This window comes from Rhinopithecus roxellana, chromosome 18 (genome assembly GCF_007565055.1).
Source record: "Rhinopithecus roxellana isolate Shanxi Qingling chromosome 18, ASM756505v1, whole genome shotgun sequence".
NCBI lineage: Eukaryota > Metazoa > Chordata > Mammalia > Primates > Cercopithecidae > Rhinopithecus > Rhinopithecus roxellana.
In genome coordinates, this window is record NC_044566.1 from 44,651,101 (window position 1) to 44,673,144 (window position 22,044).

Sequence of the window (22,044 nt, forward strand, 5' to 3'; positions counted from 1 at the left end):
TGCAGCTGAAGAGATTGGATCTCAGTCTCAAGTCTATCTCCCTGACAGACTAAAACCAGGGGTTTATATAGCAGGGAAGAAACATAACAATGTGTAAGAAACAAAAACCAGGGAGGGGCAAGGAAGCAGTCATAATGAATGAAGGGTCAGAGTCTCATTGTCTGCCATGTGGTGATCTGGTGAGTTTCAGTTCTTCAATACTTTTTTTTTTGAGAGGTCCCAAGGTCCCTTCCTGAGGAAAGAACTCATAAGTCTTAAGCTTTAAGACCAGAAAGGTCAATTTCTGTGTTTATCCAAAAGAACAGTCTATGGGACTGTTGGGTCAGTTTCAATCTTCCCTTTCTATTTATCAATTCGTCAATCATGAGGAATCTGGTCATTGATCTTTCTGGTGCTTCATGCTGAGGAGGGATGTCATAGGCAGCTCCATACCATAGGTGACCATGTAGCCACCTAGGAATCAAAGGTTCATCTAATAGAGAGTTTCTTCTGACACACGTTTCTCTCACCAAAGACAAATCACAGCAGGATCTACTTGCAAAATAAGCTTCTACCAATCTACCTGCAAAATAGGCTTCAGTCCCATATACTTGGCCTGATTACCCACACATAGTGCAACAAGAATCATTGCCCATAGATTGTTCCAAATTGTCTTTGCTGGAGAATCTCACAAGGTCATTTCAGTCAAAGTCCTAGGAAAATAGCCAGTTCCTCCAGCTGTGTCCTATTACAAAAGAAAACAGGTTTTTATTAAATGTATGCAAACAAACACATTTCCATGAATTAAGAATATTCACAAATAGTTTCCAAATTCTGGAGAAATTAGGCAGAGAGAGAAATATGCCGCAAATTCTACTTACAAAAGTATCCTCTACTCAATACACTTAAAGGATATATCAAGGCTATATATAACTCGAAAGGAACATATTCTCCAGACTCGGAAAAACAAAAAACAAACAAGAATCAGCAATATTTCAAACAAAAAGAGCCAGAAAAATTATTTCAGTCTCCCATTATTTCAGTCCATGCAATCAACTCCTGCTCTACTTCATATTGGGTTAGCAATCTTTATAAATACATTAGCTCTTTAATTAGAGTCCTGGAAGGTCTCTCTAATCCAGGGGCACAAACTCTCAAAGTTTTTAGAAACCTGCATCAAGGAGTCCTTTTCATGAACTCCTCCAAAGAAGCAAGCCCTGGACCGTAGGTGATTATAAGTCACTTTTTGAGGAGAATCAGAGCAATATATCAACTGTCATGTCAAAAGCCATAAGACAGTCATGAAGACACAGTTGATAAGGTAATTAGGTTACTTGTGTGGCATACAGCAATTTACCATAATCATAATTACTACTGACAACATATATTAAGACACATCAGAATTTCAGGAATGTCATACAATCCTGGAATGCATATTAATACCATATCTATATAAATATAACCCTAAGACAGTTAAATGCCACCTCACATTTGATAATGCTTCCTGTATAATTCTAACATAACAAGCTTAATAAGCCTAATATAGCTCTCCTGGACGTCAGGGAACCTAATATCCAAAAAAAATAGTTTGAGGTCAAAAAGACTGAATTTAGATCTTGAAATTTTGCTTATAGAAAGTTTGGCAAATATCAAAGTTTTAAGACACTTGTTATCACAAAATAGAATCACAAAGTCACTGTAAAATGTCATTCATTTAGCCAAAATTATACAAAAGCATTTACTGTGTGATAGAGAGGAGACTCATTTTCTAAACAATAAGACATAATAAAGATAGCATGCCAACTAAACCTGTTTGGCCCTTCCCCCTCCATTTTCTCCCTGCAACTTACTCAGAAGGTAAACAAAATCTTTCATCTCTTAATATTACACAACCATTTTGTTCAAAAGCAAAAACCAAAATTTTCCTTTATATGATATGTTATTAATGCTAAAGTTAATTTTAATAAAATTGTATAAACCTAATTTTAATCAGCTTGATAATTAGGTAAGATTTTCATAAACTTTTAATAACTGTTCCCAATTTTCTTTTTAAAGAGTATATCAGTGCTCCAAGAAAACCATGTTGTTCTAACACATAGACCCAGATGCTGGCCTTGCATCAGTGTGCTTTTGGTATTAATGTTTAATTTATAGAAAAACTCTGAACTAATCTTATCCCTCAAAATCGGCCTTTACAATCTTACATGACCACCTCTTCCACAGTGGTCCCTGGGCCTAGAGGGATTGAATCGTTTTAACTTATGGTCCCATGTCTCATAAAAGCAGTTCATTATGAGTGTTAGTCTTCAGTGCAACACGTGCACACATTCATTCTGTTTACAAGTACACACATGAAGGCCCATCATTGATAAACGTCTAGGGATCAAAAAGTCACTAGACAGTCTCTTTTTTTTTTTTTAACTACTTAATTCAAATGAATGTCACTTAATTTTAGTAGTGGTCAACACAACTAAATTAGTTTGAGGAGAAATCCTAATGAATATAATTTCCTTAATGACAGGGCCAGTCTTTTCTGAACTTTAAAATTTTGTACCCATATTACAGTTTTTCTGCATTAAATTGATTGAATTGAATTATCTTGGATATGAACATTTAAACATTTTTATTCTCACCTTTTTCCAAGTAGCAGAATATATAATGTACTGTTCAGAAATTGTCTTTTATTATTTTTTTGTGTGTGCCAGAGACCTTAAAGCTCTTGTAGTTCTCCAGATCGTTAGAGGTAAGCAAAACCCACCATACTTTAAATGGCTGGTGTCCTCTATCAATTTTTAAAGGCTTGACCAAAGTAGCTTAGGAACTTTAGATAAATAAGGCTAATTGTAGAAGGAAATAAAAGCTTTCCATTAGGAAATGAAAAAGTTTATGGTTTTATATATATATATATACACAAGCAAAACCCACAGGAGAACAACAGCAAACAAATGAAAATGAGAAGCAAAAACAAACAGGAAACCCAGCCCTCAATCTATCCCCTACTCAGTCTACCCTGGAGGCTACAGTGTTACCCATAGCCTCCCAAAAAACCACATGATGAGTATTTTATTCCTGGTACACAATTTAGTAATCTTAAGTCTACCGATATCACCATACGTCCTGTGCAATCAAGAAATTTCACTCTAGGCACATGACCAGTAAATACTTCAGTGCCAGCACTATCCATGCAAAACAACTAACATAGTGTGAAGCAATGCAAGTATGTATGTGAAATTTGGGTCCATGCTAAATCTGGCTTCATGCTTAACTATTAAGAATTGCTAAATTGTCAATGCATTTCTTTATAGTATTTCTAATTTTACCTTCATCAAGACTAAGAGCTTTAACTATGAAATGTTAATTAGCCAAATTTCTCTAGTTCTCAGGTTTTAAAGAATCTATTATCTAAACCTTTTTCTGTGTTCTGTTTTCTCTTTATGTGCATGAAGATAGACACAGTGGAAAACCAGAAAAGCTACATATGACTTACACAGACCATCCACGACATACCTGAGCTTTCCAATCAGTCCCAGATTTTTTTCCTCTTCCTCCTCCTCTTGGACTTTCCCATCAGTCCCAGATTTTTCTCCTCCTCCCCTCCCCCCTTCGCCTCCCCCTTCTTCTTTTTTCTTTAAATAACATTTTACTCCAGGACAGCAATTTACCATACAAGATCCTTTCACATACAAAATTATTATCTTTGCTTTATAGCCTTCCTTACCAAAAATACATGATCTTCATATACATAATTTTCTTCACACCTTTCTCCCCCACTTATTTCCTTACTACCTTGTTTCATAAAAAACTTTTTCAAGGCCATAATTTGAATTAACTTTTAGATAACTTCTGAATTAAACAAATTTATTATTTTCCTCGTAACACAGTTTTTGGGCACTTTTTAAAAAACAATTATATATTAATTCTTATCCTTAGTATCCTTAAATGTTAGTGAAACCCTAGGAAGCAATCCTGAAGTATATTAGCATTTTATAGATGAGAAAAGTTTCACAGTTTTTAGAAATACATTTCCCTATATCATAACTCTTTCTTAATTGGAAATGATCCAGATATCCAATGAGTATCAAAAATAATTTCAAGATTTTAAATTACACAAAAAGTTTACCTAAAATGTTTATCCCAATTACATGTATTCAGTTCTTTCATTTTAAACAGTTTATGTGGATTACTTCTGAAAACTGATATATTAGATGCCATCATTTAGAGTTATTGCCTTATTAACCATTTTATAATCTATGAATATCAGTCATTCAGTGAAATAAGAACTTTAAAGTTAACTACATAGGCATTTTCACCAATAACTTAGAAGATTCAACTATTTTCATTAAACCAGTAACATAATTAGTCTTATCAAAAAATTTGCACAAAGATCATTTTGTTTTGGCTGTGTTTATAGTTTTATAACCTTCTATGCCAAACCCTGACACCTCAAAATATCTACTAGAGACGAATATAAAATCCAGGCAAAAATGTATACTGACCATTCTGAAGACATTGCTGTTTTAATTTTACTAACAATTTTTTTTTTTTTTTTTTGAGACGGAGTCTCGCTCTGTCGCCCAGGCTGGAGTGCAGTGGCCGGATCTCAGCTCACTGCAAGCTTCGCCTCCCGGGTTTACGCCATTCTCCTGCCTCAGCCTCCCGAGTAGCTGGGACTACAGGTGCCCGCCACCTCGCCCGGCTAGTGTTTTTGTATTTTTTTGTAGAGATGGGGTTTCACCATGTTAGCCAGGATGGTCTCGATCTCCTGACCTCGTGATCCGCCTGTCTTGGCCTCCTAAAGTGCTAGGATTACAGGCTTGAGCCACCATGCCCGGTCATTTTACTAACAATTTTAAAGCTAGCTTGTTTAGCAAAGATTTACTTAAGTCACATGAACTTAAAAATTGCTTAGTCTTAATTTCTGTGCACTCCTTTACTTATAAGCCAGTTTGGTAGACACAACATATAACAATAAGTGTACATACAAATAAACACATCTAGACATGTATACACACACACAAATGAAAATCCAGAAGTGTTTACCTTGGAACTCTAGCCATGAGATAGCAATACAAACTCACTGATTTTACATGGTTGTACTTTGTTTACCCCAATAGGTAATCCACTGAAAGCTGTGAACCAAAACTTGGGTAAAGCAATTTTCATGGCAGTTTGATTTTTTAAAAGGCCAAACCTCTCCGTACTCCAAAGAAAACTGAGGCCGAACATCACCAAAGGAGAACATCACATACTAACCAGGCTCAACCCTGCTTAGGATAGCAACACAAAAGCCTGGATAACATGCAACTCCATCCCACTTTTTCGTTCAACAGCAAACTCCAGATTCCAAACAACAGTAAGACCAAACAGTATTGCAAAAGTATATCATTTTACCAAATTCTAATTTCTCATAACTATGTAAAACACACACAGTCACCCAAACACAATCCAACTGCTACAGCAACAAACAAGCCCCAAGAGTGTCCAAACTGAAACGCTTGGGTGCTTCCTCTCTCTATTAGTTGGGCTTGGTCAACTGCATACAAAAATTCCTTAGTAATTTCCCATATCGAGAGGAGCTGATCCAACTGTCCAGTACCTACAAAGGACACTCACTTGCCCGGACACAACATGCAATTACAAAAAAACCTCCAAGAATATTCATACTGAAACAGGGTGCTTCCCTCTGTCAGTCATTTGGGCTTGTTTAACCTACAAATGAAAATTCTTTTAAAGATTTTCCAAATAGAGAGGAGCAAATCCTTATGTCTGTGTCCACAAAGGACACTCACCTATTTGGATGCAGATACAAGTTTCAAAGGCAGTTCTTTTTTTTTTTTTTTTTTTTTTTTTTTTGAGACAGAGTCTCACTCTGTTGCCCAGGCTGGAGTGCAGTGGCTGGATCTCAGCTCACTGCAAGCTCCATCTCCCAGGTTTACGCCATTCTCCTGCCTCAGCCTCCCGTGTAGCTGGGACTACAGGCACCCGCCACCTCGCCTGGCTAGTTTTTTATATCTTTTAGTAGAGATGGGGTTTTAAGTGTTAGCCAGGGTGGTCTTGATCTCCTGACCTCGTGATCCACCCGTCTGGGTCCCAAAGTGCTGGGATTACAGGCTTGAGCCACCATGCCCAACCTCAAAGGCAGTTCTAATGAGGCAATCAGGAAGGTCGTTGGGGCTGGCTGTGGTGGGTCCAGAGAGAGACTGACACTCACCTTCAGCCAAAATTGGGCGGGCGGTTGCTTAGGATGGCTTCTGAGACTCCCCGCCCACATCAGCTGAGTCACAAGCAACATGTTCCCTGTCAACTAACTAAAATCTGTTACGGAAACACTAGGGGTTTGGTCTAGGTCCTGCTGCTCACCTCACAGAAAGCCAATTACTGAGACAACAAGTGTTGCCAAGGAAGAAAGCTTTAATTGGGTGCTGTAGCTGAGGAGATGGGAGCTCAGTCTGGAATTCATCTCCCTGACTGGCTAAAACTAGGGGTTTATATAGCAGGGGAAAAAAATGTAACAATGTGTAAGAAAATAGGAACTAGGGAGGGTCAAGGAAGCAATCATGATGAATGAGGGGTCCAGAGTCTAATCTCACTGTCTAGATGTGGTGATCTGGTGAGTTTCAGTTCTTTGATACATTTTTTTCCAGAGCCCTGAAGGTCCCTTCCTGAGGAAGGAACTCAGATAAAACAAGTATAAGCTTCAAGCTTTAAGACCAGAAAGGTCAATTTCACTGTTTATCCAAAAGAACAGTCTGTGGGACTATTGGGTTGCTTTCAATTTGCTCATGTATTTTTGTTGTTCTTTCCTACCCATAGATCAAGATTTACCAACATTGGCACTATTGACATTTTAGGGTAGGTTGATTTTTTTGTTGTTGTTATGGGAGGCTGTCCTGTGCTTGGTTGGATGTTTAACAGAATGTTTATCCAATAGCATTCAGATGCCAGTAGCACCCCCCATTTTGACAAACAAAAATGCCCCCAGATATTTCGTGATGTCCCCTTTGAGACAAAACTAACCCTTCTTGAAATTTACTACTTTAGATTCAGATTTCCACGTTACATCCCTTGAGCCTGAAGAACTTTCTGTAGCATTTCTCTTAGCGCCAGTCTGCTAGTGATGAATATTGTTGCCATTATTCTGCAAATGTCTTTATTCTGCCCTTGTTTTGAAGTACATTTTCACTGAATATAGAATCTTGGCTTGATATATTTTTCTTTCATCAGTTTTTTCCTGTCCCATTCTCCTTTTCTTCCAGTTTCACGTTAGACTTCTTGATATTGTCCAAGAGGTCACTGAGGTGCAGTTTCTTTTTTCTTTTTTTTTCTTCTGCAGCTGGATCATTCTCTTTGGCTTCAGGTTCACTGACCCATCACCAGTTTGCCGTTAAGTTCATCCAGTGAATTTTTTATTTCAGATATTATGCTTTTTAGTTCTAGATTTTCCATTTGTTCCCTTGTTTTATTATCTGCTGATATTACCTGTGTGTTCATTTATTATGACCATATTTTCTCTTAAATCCTTAAACATGTTTTAAAAAGTTTATAATAGTCTCCTGATTATTCTAAATCTGGGTTACGGTGGGTTTGGTTTCAGTTGACTGCTTTTTCTCTTTAATAGTGGTCACATTTCCCCGTTTCATTACGGATCTAGTAAGTTTGACTCATATACTGTACATTTTGGGAGATGAGGTGTAAAGACAATTCTATTATCTTCCTTGAAAGAATATTGACTTTTGGTATTAATGGTACTTAACTTAGCTGGGCTCCAAACTTTGTCTCCTGTGTTGGGCGGCAGCTGAAATTGCTTGTTTCTTTCAACCCTGTGTCTTTTCAGGAACTGCAAGGAGAATGTTATGGTTAGATTGGAGAGAGGAAGGGGTAAGAGTACTGAAAGGTGAGGTCAGAGAGGTGACCTTTGTTGAGAGCCATTTTGGTAGAGTGCTGGAAGTAAAAGCCTGATTAGAGTGGGCATAAGAGAGAATGGCAGGAAAAAAATTTGGTACAAGGAGTTTAAGCACAGGGGTTGGCAATTAATAAGTATTTTATTTAGGCTTTATGGATCACGTATAGTTTTCGGTGCTGCTGTTTTTCTTCTTGTTCTTCTCCTTCTTTCTTTTTCTCTTTTGTCTTCATAATCCTTTAAAAGTGTAAAACCCATTCTTATCTTACAGGCCATTTGAAAAACAGGCACAGGTTGGGCTCATTTGCTCACACTTTTAATCCTGGCATTTTGAGAGGCTGAGGCAGGTGGATTACTTGAGGTCAGGAGTTCGAGACCAGCCTGGCAAAACATGGCAAACCCTATCTCTACTAAAACTACAAAAATTAGCTGGGTGTTGTGGTGCATACCTGTATTCCCAGCTACTCTGAAGGCTGAGGCATGAGAATCGCTTGAACCTGGGAGGTGGAGGTTGAAGTGAGATGAGATCACGCCACTGCACTCTAGTCTGGGTGTGAGAGTGAGACTCTGTCTCAAAAAGAAATAAAAATAAAAACAGGCACAGGTCAAATTTGGCCATAGTTTGCTCACCCTTCTGTTTCTTTTTTCCCCCAGAAACCCTTGTTCTGAGACCCCTCTTTTAATTAGACAAATCTTCAAGGAGTTGCTGTGTAGTGAAGAGTAAGGAGGAGATAGGAGTTAAAAGATTTTTTTTTCTCTTTGTTAAGGTGAGGAAATAAAACTGTTTTAGCAAGTTGGTAAGATTTAGCCAATAGGGGGAGGCAGGTTTATAATGTAGGGGAGAGAGAATTGCTGGAACAATATTTTTGAGTAGAAGAGACTGGATGGGATATGGGGCCCTATTTTTAAATAATTTAAAATATTTTTGAGGTTTTCTTTTTCTTTATCTGGTACATAGTATGGATGTAGACCCAATAACTTTGATGGGGCAGTTTTAATTCCCAGATATTCTTTTTTTTTTTTTTCTGAGACGGAGTCTTGCTCTGCCGCCCAGGCTGGAGTGCAGTGGCTGGTTCTCAGCTCACTGCAAGCTCCGCCTCCTGGGTTTACGCCATTCTCCTGCCTCAGCCTCCCGAGTAGCGAGTAGCTGGGACTACAGGCGCCCGCCTCGTCGCCCGGCTAGTTTTTTGTATTTTTTAGTAGAGACGGGGTTTCACCGTATTAGCCAGGATGGTCTCGATCTCCTGACCTCGTGATCCGCCCGCCTCGGCCTCCCAAAGTGCTGGGATTACAGGCTTGAGCCACCACGCCCGGCCAAATTCCCAAATACTATTTTTTAAAGAACAGTTTGAATTCGTAGTGAACATAAATTGAAATACTTTCATTAAGTAACAAAGTTAAAATGTGTCTTTTCCCTAAATGAAAGACCATTTGATTATTTGATACTTTACTGTCTCTGTCTTGAAATTGAAGTCATTTTCTCTTTTTCCCTTCAAAGTATTGTGTATGGATGCAAAGATCAATTTTGACTCTAATTCAGCCTATCGCCAAAAGAAAATCTTTGATCTACAGGACTGGACCCAGGAAGATGAAAGGGACAAAGACGCTGCTCAGGCAAATCTCAACTACATTGGCCTCGATGGAAATATAGGCTGCCTAGGTACCATGTGTTTTTATGTTAGAACTGGATTCACTAAGTTTAATTTGGATTTACTAAGTTTAATTTATTTTCTCTATGTTTGTTGCTTATACAAATCATTTTCCCCTATATAGTAAATGGTGCTGGTTTGGCTATGGCCACAATGGATATAATAAAACTTCATGGAGGGACTCCAGCCAACTTCCTTGATGTTGGTGGTGGTGCTACAGTCCATCAAGTAACAGAAGCATTTAAGCTTATCACTTCAGATAAAAAGGTAAGGGCAGGGCTTGATATATTTTTATATCATGTAAATGTATAAAATAAATACATATAAAATGTGTATTTTTATATTTTAGAATTCATATATATGTCTTTTAATATATGTATTTTGAGTCTTTTTTTGCTGTCGTATCTTTTTTGCAATTCACCAGAACTCTTCTGAACACTCATTTTAATGTTTGTGTAATCTGTCATTATAGATGTGCCATAATTTAGAACTACGTGTTTATTAATGATTATCAAAGTACAAGGATGTGAAGTATCATAATTCAGAAGACATATATATTATTAATCACTAGGTATTTGTTAAGGAGTGTATCATTGTGTGGCCAATGTAAGGCTTACAAAAAAGATAATAATCTCTGTGGAACTATTCTTACTGGATTTAGACCGAGAATTCTTTATTGATAGGGATCATACCTTACTAATTGTTGCTTCTCCTAGTGTCTGGTATAATGCCTAGTACATATGTAGGTCATTAATCAGTATTTATTATTGATGATGGTGCTGACAATGTATATTTTTATTTGTGGTGTTAGACTGTAGAATTGTTTAAAACATAAATTTACTTCACTGCCTTTCCCTTTGAGCCTACAGCCTTATTTTCCATATTTATTAATTTTGCAAACAGGATTAAACTAAAATGAGATGTAAAATGTGCCTTATTTCCCTTGTTTAGTAATTACTAAAATTAGTAATAAGTAAACATTTTATTGGAACTATATTTCTATAGCTTCTTTTGACTTAAACTCGAGAAGCAGAGTATTAAAGACAATCTAATTATGTCACTGTTGAGTACTTACTACTAGAATTGAGTACTTACAACTAGAATTAGAATTCTAGTTGTTTATTTTTCTGAGCATGGCTCTTAGGGCCCAGGTGCAAGAATGGAGAAAAGTATATGAGGAGTTACAGTGTAGGGGACTGATGTGATGGGCATCAGAGTTGGAAACAGAACGGGAACTCAGGGTGTCAATGTGGATAGCATTGAAGTGGCCATATATTTTGTGATGGTCACTATGCTTGGACTTGGGAATACATGAGCCCTTCTCTTAAGTTACTTATAGTTTTACTGGGGTGATTGACAAAAAGTAGTGCTGTTCTTCCACAGAAGAACAGAAGACAGGCAAAAACTGGGAGAATTAGGGTGGCCTTCACTGAATGGATGATACCTTGAGCTGTCTTGAAAATTAAATGAGGGCAAGAGGAAGAAAATATGCAAAGACATGGAATCCAGAGAGGGCCATTATGTTCATGGGGTGATAAGATGCTTATGTGTAAGAATAAGGCATTATTGAGATAAATGATAAGAGATAATGTTGGCAAATTGTGACCACATTTGTGAAGATCCCTATTATCTATAGTTAAGGAGTTTGGATTTTAACTCCCTACCCCAGCACATACACAAATGCATATATCTATCCCCTGCCTTTTTGTTTTTTATTTTAAAGAAAATTTTAAAAGAAGATTAGTAGGGAGTGAAATGAAGAGTAGGGAAACACTGACTGACAGGAGAGATCAATTTCAAAGAGAATTCATTCATTATGAATTCTCTTGTCATGGAAGAGATAAAGGCAATATCAGTACGAATGAAGAAAAGAAACAAAGAAACCTAATTTAGAGGCATTTCTGAGATACGGGAGATAGGGTCATTAAATCCTTTTTTTTTTCTTCTTTTCTGGGAACCCCGTAGAAGGGTTGGTTAAGTTAACGTTAGGACTTTGGGCTGGGGAGAATCATTGGGTGGTGATGCCTTTCATGCTGTCAGAGGCAAAGTCGAGGAATAGGTATTTCTGAATGTCAAGTTTGGATTGTGGTGACTATATCTAGCAGATGGTGGGTTGAAAAGATATTGTACTTCCTATAGTGGAGAATAAAGTCTTAGGAGTTGGTGAGGTGATCCATGCAAGTGAGATGAGGAACCAAGAATGGAACCTGGCCCCTCCATTCTTGTTGAAGGGTTGAATAGAGAAGGAAAACCCAAATGAAAAACAGAGAACAAATGACAGATAGGAGCAGATCGGGAGAGAGTGGTTACATTGAAGGACCAAGGTGAAGAGTTTTGAGAAGTAAGGCATTGGGAAATGTCAAATGCTGTAGGACCATTCAGACAGAGTAAGAACTGAAAGAGGTGAGTATGAACCTTAATAAGAATAGTAGAAGACATGGAGGCATAGGCCAGATTGTAATGGAATGATTTGACGAGGAATTGAAGGAATAGAGATATGCAGGAGAGATTACTCTTCCAGGACTTTTTTTTTTTTTTTTTTTTACAAAGGTGTGGAAGGGATGTAGTGCTATCAGTCGAAGGCAGTAGGATTGAGGAGAGTTTTGTGGTGTATGTTTTCTTGCTTGTTTAGAAGATCAAGAAGATGAGCTGTTTCTAGTTGGAGGAAGAGAAGAGATTTGAAAATAAAGAGAGTGAATGTAGCTAGAGGGGTGAAGACCTGGAGGAAATACAATATAATAAATAGATGGAGATAATTATCTGTCCAGGTTAGCTTTGGAAAGGTGGTTACTCCTTTCCTGAGGTGCTACTAGAGAAAGGAAGGTTGTATACTGAAAGTTAGAGAGCTTGCATGGGATAGGAGGCTTATGAAGAGAGTTAGAGATATGAGGCAGACTACTAAGTTGAGGATTGCTGATGAATCATTATTTTATTGCTCTTCAGGTTATGCTAGTGTTTCCAGTTTTGTTTTCAGTTTTTACTTTTTTACTTTTCCTTGAATAAACTATGGCTGGAATCATCCAAAGAGGCATAGTTTGAAGTAGGATGGCAGAGGAGTAGGTAGGACAGAATTGAGCATGCAGGTGGCAGTGACATTGAATTGCTCAGCTATATGTTCCAGGCTCTATAATGAAGAAAGTCAGATCCATTGAGAGCTGATAGAGTTGAAGATTAAAGATTGATTGAGGGACTAGAGGCTTTTAAGAGGAAAAGATAGTGTTTGATAGAGCTAGAGGTAAAAGGCATTAAAGTGAAAGGGGAAGGAGGTTGAGCAGAGAATGAGATTTATACATTTAATATTCTAGAGACACTCATTCTGGCCTAGTCCAGGATTTATCTATGGTAGTAATTCTTTTAAATTGACTACAGGTGAAAGTGGCTTGGTAAAGATCCAAGAGCTTTAAGGCTGGAGTGTTAGATGGTGCCTGGCGGTGAATATGGAAACTATCCAGAATGAGGTGAGAGGGAGAGAGATGGGAGATGCCAAAGGCTACTATGAGTTCTAGTCTATGTGAATTCCAGAGCTTCATTTCTTGAAGATCTGCTAATAATAGTGGTAAGGTAAAGAATGTATAGTATAGCTCAACCCTTTTCATGTCATGGCATTCACAGAAGATATTTCAATGAGGCCTTGGAGGTAGATGGAGAAGATTGCTTTTAGTCAGAGTCCACTGGCCCTGAAGCTCCTGCTGCCCCAGAACGTTCCTAGCTGCACCAAGAATTGAGGGAAATGATATTTTGGTGTACCTACAACCCGTTTTAATCTCACTGTTTGAGAATCCCTGGTGTAGCTGAGTGAACTAAACCTCTTTTTTTTTTTTTTCTAAACCTCTTTTTTAAAAGATGAGATTATTTGGAAAGGATAGGAGAACACTGATTCAGAACTGTCATTGTGATGTTGAAAGAATGCTGACCCAAACAGGTCCTGCGATTTGGATGTGAAATGTAGCCAAGAGAGGGCCATACAGGAGAAGCTGGGTGATTGTTAGGGCCTTGTTTGTGTGAAAAGTTGATTACATTGATGGGGATTGTTTTGCAGTGAGCAAGTCTATGCACGTGTGCCCCCAGAGGCCAAGGGATCTGAGAGGCCAAAGAAAGAGGCTGGCAAATCCAGTTCTCAGAAAGAAACTAAATTTATATGGTGACTTAGAAACAGAAACTGTGGGGTGGGTGGCTGCAAGATGGTGGATTCCCACACTCACCCTCCAGAAAGTATCCTTTATATAGTGAGCTTTTTTTCTTGGTAACACGTGTACAGCTGGTCATGTCTCAGACCCTCTTGTCAAACTTGTGACCATTGATGAAGTTGGATAAACATCTTTATGAGGAGTCATTTATGCTACAGGCATTGTTTCTTTGTAAGGGTTATCTATGTTACAGGCAGTGTTTCTTGACCTTGCTGCAGAAGGCCTTGCTCTGCAGGAGTTAAACATTGCTCATTATGGCAGTTTTCCTTCAAGATGGTGTTACTCTTGCCACATAACACACCCCATTCCTGCAGGGATAGATGAGGAAATGATAGGTAATGAACACTAAATTGGAAATCTTGCACATGAGCCTATCTTATAATATGATCTGGGGGTAGTCATGTTGGTGAATGGCCAAGTTTAACAGGAGAAAGTAAATGGAATTAGATAGTCTTGTTCATATGGGATATAGTAGAGAAGGAAATGTGAACTAGGTATTGAAATTACCCAAGGAGGTGGAAATAAGTTCTGGTGGGCAGTGGACTACACAGACTTCAATAAAGAGAGCTAGAGGAGGGTATGGTGGTTTGGTTTGAAAATCTTTCTATCAAATTAATGTTTATCATGAAGCACATACACTAGTATTTTGGGGGGAAAAGAATTTAAATTTCTTTTAAATTTTAATCTATCAGAACACTTTATTCATAGGTACTGGCTATTCTGGTCAACATTTTTGGAGGAATCATGCGCTGTGATGTTATTGCACAGGGTATAGTCATGGCAGTAAAAGGTTTGGAAATTAAAATACCTGTTGTGGTACGGTTACAAGGTGAGTGTAAAAGGTATCTTGCAATCGTTCCTAATTCTTTAAAAGTTCACAATTCCATGGAGCTCAGTTCATTAAAACATAGTTTTTGAATAGCTGTGTCTTTGAAAGCATTATACAATACGAAATTTAAAACTATAGTTTTAAAAAAAATGTTAACATTGGGGCAAAAATGTTTACACTTTTGCTTGGTATAATTTGATACACATTTTATTTGTTGTGATTTGTCTTGAATTCTGACTTGCCTGACTTACTAAGCAAGTCAGAATTATTGTAAGGCAAAATATTTTATAAGATAACCTGGGCTTTTACAGTATTTTCTTTGGTTTAGAAACATTTATGCTAAATAATGGAAGTCTCCTCTGTTGAGGTTTCATTCTTGTACCATGTTTTGGCAAACATTTTAAAATGCTTTTGTGTGTGTATTTAAAACATTTATATTTGCATAAATCATCTACAGGTACACGAGTCGATGATGCTAAGGCACTGATAGCGGGAAGTGGACTTAAAATACTTGCTTGTGATGACTTGGATGAAGCTGCTAGAATGGTAAATGGGCCATGTTAATCTAAAGATAATTTATAAACACAGATTCTAAAACGAAGCTAATTATTCATGCAGCTAATAATTTGTGCTTCAGCTAAATATTATGAGTGTTATGAATGGTTAAAGAAAACGATTATTTATGACTCTTGCTGAAAGATGTTAAGGCAGACTTTATTCAGAGGGGCTGTTGCAATAAGCATAGAGACTACTGCGGTGGAGTTTTGCAGTAGGGGAGAAAGATTGGGCCCAACTCCAAATACAACAAGGAAAAGTGGGAATTTATAACCAAGGAAGAGGGTGGGGGCAGTGGATGAAAAGTTACTAAAAGGATGCAATATGGGTAAGGGAGGACCCTGGCTAAACTGACTTAAGCAAGATTCTTGCTAAAATTGGACTATGCAGGGACAAATACAGAAGTCCAAAAGTTAGGACCAAGTTGAGAAGAGTTCAGAGTAGCCTTTGGGAGGCTGAGACAGGAGGATTGTGTATCTATCTATCTATCTATATTCGATAAATATATATTGAAAAAACAAAAGGGTTTGGTCAAGGAGAGATTCTTTGTCAGAACGTCTTATACCTGTGATCATCTTAAACAACGGTCAGCTCCTGCCCAGTCTTGTTTCTTGTTTTGTCTGTATTCTTACTTCAACTGTGATTATTTTCAAGCAAATCCCAGACATTGTATCATTTCTTATATTTCATCATGCATCTATAAAAGATATAGATATTGATAATAGTATATTTGTTTTAGGTGGGGTAATGGTATTATGGTTATGTTTTATAAAAAATAATACAGTCTTTGAAATTTCTGAGTCTCTCATATCTTTTGTTTAAGTTCTTTGTTAGGATCAGAATAAGTCTCTGCATTGCAGTTGGTTAATATGTCACTAAGTTTCTTAATCTGTTGGTTTCCCCTTTTAAAAAGAAAAGCATTTTCTGTGGTTTATTTGTTGAAAAGTCCAGGTTGATGGTCCTGTTAAGTTTCTCGTAGTCTGGATTTTAATGGTTGCATCTTTAGGGTGTCATTCATTTACTATGATCTCTGCCCTCTCTTTGTTCTCTGCCGTCTGTATTTCCTGTAAACCGAGAGTTCAGTCTATAGGCTTGACCATATTCATATTTGATTTTGGGGAGCAGGGAACAAGAATATTTCATAGTAGGTGTTGGTGAATTTCATCAAAACATATACAATGTTTGAACATTTCTTTTTGTGGTATTACTAGCCATTGACATCATAGCTTAGATCCAGTATTTTGTTTGTGTTGCAAAGCGGTGCTGTTGTAATTCTGGCATTCTTCACTTACTATTTTGCATGGGAAAAGTAGGATAATTACCTGATTGTTTGCCTTTATTGACCAATTTCCAAAATAATGTTTGTTCTATTATGTCCAATAAAGGTGACCTAGGCTTTGTTTTTTGTTTTTTGTTTTGTATCTTGTTTACTTTTTGTTTTCAGGTGTGTGTGTGTGCGTACACATGCATGCACGTGTGTGTTCCACTGGCATACTGTTTTGAACTTTTGACTTAAACATTTGATGTAGTTCAGTTCATATAAGTTGTGATTGATTGAAATTCTCCAACCTGTGGCCTTTGGGAACCTCTCTTCAGGTTAATTGCTGCATCCTTCTGACATGCCCTCTATCTGGTATGATAAAATGTTTCAGGCTCATCTTTACATTTCTTGAGTCAGAACTTGAATGGGCCAAATGGTATTTAGAGACCACAATTTGGGCCTTAAGAGTATTCATAGATACTGGGTTGATTATTGTTTCTGAGCTTTTTAAATGGCGAGTCTGAGAAAACAGGTATTTTTTAAAGAGATGATATTTGAGTTCATACTGGTATTTTCAGTGCAAGTCCAGGAGTATAGTTTTTTTCTTTATTTTTTTTTTTTTGAGACGGAGTCTCGCTCTGTCGCCGAGGCTGGAGTGCAGTGGCTGGATCTCAGCTCACTGCAAGCTCCGCCTCCCGGGTTTGCGCCATTCTCCTGCCTCAGCCTCCCGAATAGCTGGGACTATAGGCACCTGCCACCTTGCTTGGCTAGTTTTTTTGTATTTTTTAGTAGAGATGGGGTTTCACTGTGTTAGCCAGGATGGTCTCGATTTCCTGACCTCGTGATCGGCCTGTCTTGGCCTCCCAAAGTGCTAGGATTACAGGCCTGAGCCACCGCGCCCGGCTGGATTTTTTTCTTATCTGACATCTGTTTGTGCCTTCTTTCATGCCATACTATCATAATTATTCATTTGGTTTGTCCCTTAGTACAGATATGACAGTTTTATAATAAGAATACCACCAGTCTGATTATTGAAAGCAATTATATCTGCATTTCTTTCTGTCCTTTTGGGTATGTCCCACAACTTACTAGATTTTTAAATTCATGTGAAATAATTCTCTGTGTGTTTTGCCTCAGTTTAATATAGTTTCATTGTTTTTAAAGGGATTGCTTTAAAAAAAAAAAACAAAAACCTTTTGTTCTATATTTTATATTTACACGATTCTAAAGTCGAAAGTATAGAACAAGGTATTATCAGGGAATCTAGCTTTTATATATTTCCCTCTTTCCTTCTTCCCCAACAGGCAACCTTTTTACCTTTCTTTTTTTTCTTTTTAAGAAAGTTTTGGTTTATCTTTCAACTTTTTAAAAACGTAAGCTAATTATATGTATATAACTCTGTGTATGTGTACAGTAGTTTCCTCTTATCTGCAGGGAATATATTGCAAGACCCCCAGGGGGTGCCTGAATCACAGTACCAAACCCTGTTTGTACTATGCTTCTTCCTATACATATATACCTTTGATAAAGTTTATGTGTTAGACACAGTAACAGATTAACAACAACTAATAATAAAGTAGAACAATTATAACAATATACTGTGACAAATGTGAATGTGGTGTCTCAAAATATCTTACTGTTCTATACTCACCTTTGTGGTGATAACGAGATGATAAAATGCTTACTTGGTGAGATGAAGTGAGGTGAATGATGAAGGCATTGTGACATAGTGTTAGGTTACTACTGACCTAATGGTGTAGCAGAAGGAGAATCATCTGCTTTGGTTCGTCCTGGATCATTGAGCCATGATGTTGATAGTTGGATGTCGAGAGCAGATAATGTTGATGACTAATGGAAGATAGTGTATACAGCGTGGATACGCTGGGCATAGAGATGGTTCACATTCCACTTGGAGCAGGATGATGCAAGATTTCATCACACTTCTCAGAGCAACACACAGTTTAAAACTTAATGACTTTTTTATTTGTTGAATTTCTCATTTAAAATTTTTGGACCATAGTTGACTGCAGGTAACTGAAACTGTAGAAAGTGAAATTGTGGATAAGGGGGGACTTTGTGTGTGTGTGTGTGTGTATGTGTGTCTCCCTTTTCCCACTTTAATGGTAATGTATACTTTGTTTCTTTTACTTAATGATAAGGTGTATCAGAGAACACTTCATAGTAGATACAGAGAGATGAGAATTTTTTTTTCCCTATCTTTTTTTTGTGTGTGATGGAGTCTGGCTCTGTCTCCCAGGCTGGAGTATAGTGGCATAATCTCAGCTCACTGCAAGCTCCGCCTCCGGTTCACGCCATTCTCCTGCCTCAGCCTCCCGAGTAGCTGGGACTACAGGCACCCGCCACCACGCCCGGCTAATTTTTTGTATTTTTAGTAGAGACAGGGTTTCACCGTGTTAGCCAGGATGGTCTCGATCTCTTGACCTCGTGATCCGCCTGCCTCTGCCTCCTGAAGTGCTGGGATTACAGGCGTGAGCCACCGCGCCCGGCCGAGATGAGAGTTTTTTATTGTCTTCCCTTCCATTATGTTTATAGACATTTCATTGAACACTCAAACACTCTTTGGGCTCTATAGCTTAATCAGTAGTAGACTTGAATTTTTTTTTTTTGATGCAGAGTCTTGCTCTGTTACCTAGGCTGGAGTACAGTGGCATGATCTCAGCTCACTGTAACCTTTGCCTCCTGGGTTCAAGCGGTTCTTGTGTCTCAGCCTCCTGAGTAGCTGGGACTACAGGCGTGTGCCACCATTCCCAGCTAATTTTTTTTTTTCTTTTTTTGAGACGGAGTTTCGGTCTTGTTGCCCAGGCTGGAGTGCAGTGGTGTGATCTCGGTTCACTGCAACCTCCATCTCCCAGGTTCAAGTGATTCTCCTGCCTCAGCCTCCCAAGTAGCTGGGATTACAGGATGTACCACCATACCTGGCTAATTTTGTATTTTTAGTAGAGACAGGGTTTCACCATGTTGGTCAGGCTGGTCTCGAACTCCTGACTTTGTGATCCACCTGCCTTGGCCTCCCCAAGTGCTGGGATTACAGGTATGCGCTACTGCACCTGGCCTTGTATTTTTAGTAGAGAGAGAGTTTTGCCATGTTGACCAGGCTGGTCTCGAACTCCTGACCTCATATGATCCACCCACCTCGGCCTTCCAAAATGCTGGGATTAACAAGCATGAGCCCCCACGCTTAGCCAGACTCTTGAATTTGCTGAGTTAATGTGATGTCATTTCACAAAAGTAATAAAAGTCTTTTGTCCTTCTTTGGGAAAGTACTTACTAGTAAATGAAGTTTAACTCTAGAGACAGAAGAATTTAAACTTAAATCTGAGTTAAAATTAAAGATTTTAATCAAGGGACTAGTAGGAGAAAATATTTCAGAAAGCCTGTTTTGACTTTGAGATGTGGTATATATTGAAGGGAAGAAAGGAGAGATAGTAGGAGTCCATCTAGTGCAGTACTTAGATATGAGAAAAGGTGAAGGTAATAAATAGGTTATAACTTGCCTCTGAAAGTACACTTTTTTGGAATGAAAGCTTGAATTAAGAAAAGCTTGGAGGACATGGAAAAGAAGGAGATCTTGATCTCCTTGCAGGACCTTGATCAAATAGGTCATGAGAGGTAAAAGTGGAACAGTTGATTTAAGTTGTGACTACAGTGTTTTTATTGACTGGGAGATTATAGAAGTCATAACAATAATATTGGATGAGATGATGATGATATTAGCAGTTACTACTGTTTATTGAGTATTTATGTGTGCAATGTTCAGCTGTTTTCTTCAAGGATTATCTCATTTAATATGAGTTTGGTGATAAAATTTCCATTTTTACAGATGAAGAAACAGGCTAGATTAGTTAACTTATTCAAGGTTATATGTCATAAGCATCAGAGGGGGGATTTGAATCCAAGATATCTAACTTCAAAGCCTTTTCTTAACTCTTTTACTGGGGAAGAGAGAAGCTGAATTTGTTTTTTTGGTCTTAGACCTGTCTAAATTTGTATGATTTGTGTGGTAACAGGTGGATATTTTTAGACAGGTTGTAGAGGGAATTGGAACTCAGGGTAGCAATTATCAACTTACTGACAAAAAGTAAAGTACTAACTACTAGACCCAAACTTCTGTCCCAATATTTTAAGTTAAGATTGTATACGTATTTCAAAACAAAAATTTTTTTTTCCTTTTTTCTTTTTTTAGACAGAGCAAAACAAATTTTTATTTAGCTGTGCTCTGAATTGTGGAGTATCCAACAGAGACACTCACTGTTTCTGTCTTTAAGATAAAATTTAGAATACGATATATATATACACACACACACACACACATTTTATACACACATATATAGTCTGATATAATACATATGTATAATCCTGTCAGGTGGTATAACATCTTAATCAGAAAGTATTTAATTGAAGTTTGGGCTATGATGAGTGTCAGACTTGATTATCCTTTGAGAGTGTCATTTGCTTATAAGAACGTAATGTGATTTATAGCGATGTCAGAATAGCCCAGATGTTTTAAATGGAAAAGATTGAGTGTACATTAATTTTGCACAGACCTGTAGTTCTGAATTAACCTTTTTGTGAAAATTCTTCGTTCTTTTCTTTTAGGTTGTAAAGCTCTCTGAAATAGTGACCTTAGCGAAGCAAGCGCATGTGGATGTGAAATTTCAGTTGCCAATATGATCTGAAAACCCAGTGGATGACTGAAGGTGTTAAATGCGCTATAATCATTAAGAATACTGTGTTCTGTGTTATTGTTCTTTTTCTTTTTAGTGTGTGGAGACTGTAATTGCCATCTAGGCACACAAACATTTAAAAGGATTTGGTCTGCATTCAATTGTACCATTCAGAATGGACTGTTTGTACGAAGCATGTATAATGCAGTTATCTTCTTTTGTCGCAGCCAGTCTTTTTTGCTTCTCCTACAAAACATAACTTGCAATTTGCTGGTTTATTATTGTTGGATACAAAGTTCTTCATTGATAAGAGTCCTATAAATAAGATAAATATGAAGATAAAGCTTTATTCTTTAGTGTTAAAATACAGTATATTTAATAACTAGCCTCATTAGTAGAGCAGTATATTAAAACTGTTTTATGTAAAAAGTGTTTATCTTCAGCACCAAATACATAAATGTATCAGTCACTATTTATAAATAGAGCTTTCAAACACTCCTCAGAATATTCTTCTAAGTATTTTGATGAAGTAACTTTGTAATTATTTGAACATTGTTTTAATCATTAGGAAACACTGATTAACTGCAAGTCTTCATGATTCTGTCATATTATGAAGCACCTATAGGTTTGTTGCAAATAAAGGCATATTAGCAAGGACTTGTAGACAAAATTAAGAATGTCAATTTAAGTTAATAAAAATCTCCCAATATGATTTGGATTAATGACTTTTGTTTGCTTGTTTTGAAGTTAACACAGTAGAAGTTGATGTGTTCACTATTGCAGTATAGAGGTCTAAGCACCAATTTGTAAATCATATACTTGCCATGACGGTTTTTGTTTTATTTTGTTTTGTTTTGTTTTTTTTGACTCAGGGTCTCACTCTGTCGCCCAAACTGGAGTGCAGTGGTATGATCATGCTCACTGCAACCTCTGCCTCCTAGGCTCAAGTGATCCTCCCATCTGAGCCTCCTAAGTAGCAGGGACTACAGGCACATGCCA

General features: G+C 37.6%; 1 protein-coding gene across 1 annotated transcript in view; it reads left to right on the forward strand.

Moving 5' to 3' along the window:
• Positions 1–21,757, forward strand: part of SUCLA2 (succinate-CoA ligase ADP-forming beta subunit) — a 66,080-nt gene extending 44,323 nt beyond the window's left edge. Inside the window, exons 7-11 of the mRNA XM_010363864.1 lie at positions 9,378–9,539; positions 9,653–9,795; positions 14,424–14,544; positions 15,002–15,090; positions 20,978–21,757. Of these exons, the coding sequence (XP_010362166.1) occupies positions 9,378–9,539; positions 9,653–9,795; positions 14,424–14,544; positions 15,002–15,090; positions 20,978–21,052 (590 nt within the window). The 3' untranslated portion in view covers positions 21,053–21,757. The remainder of the gene's footprint in view (positions 1–9,377; positions 9,540–9,652; positions 9,796–14,423; positions 14,545–15,001; positions 15,091–20,977) is intronic.
• Positions 21,758–22,044: the final 287 nt, after the last annotated feature.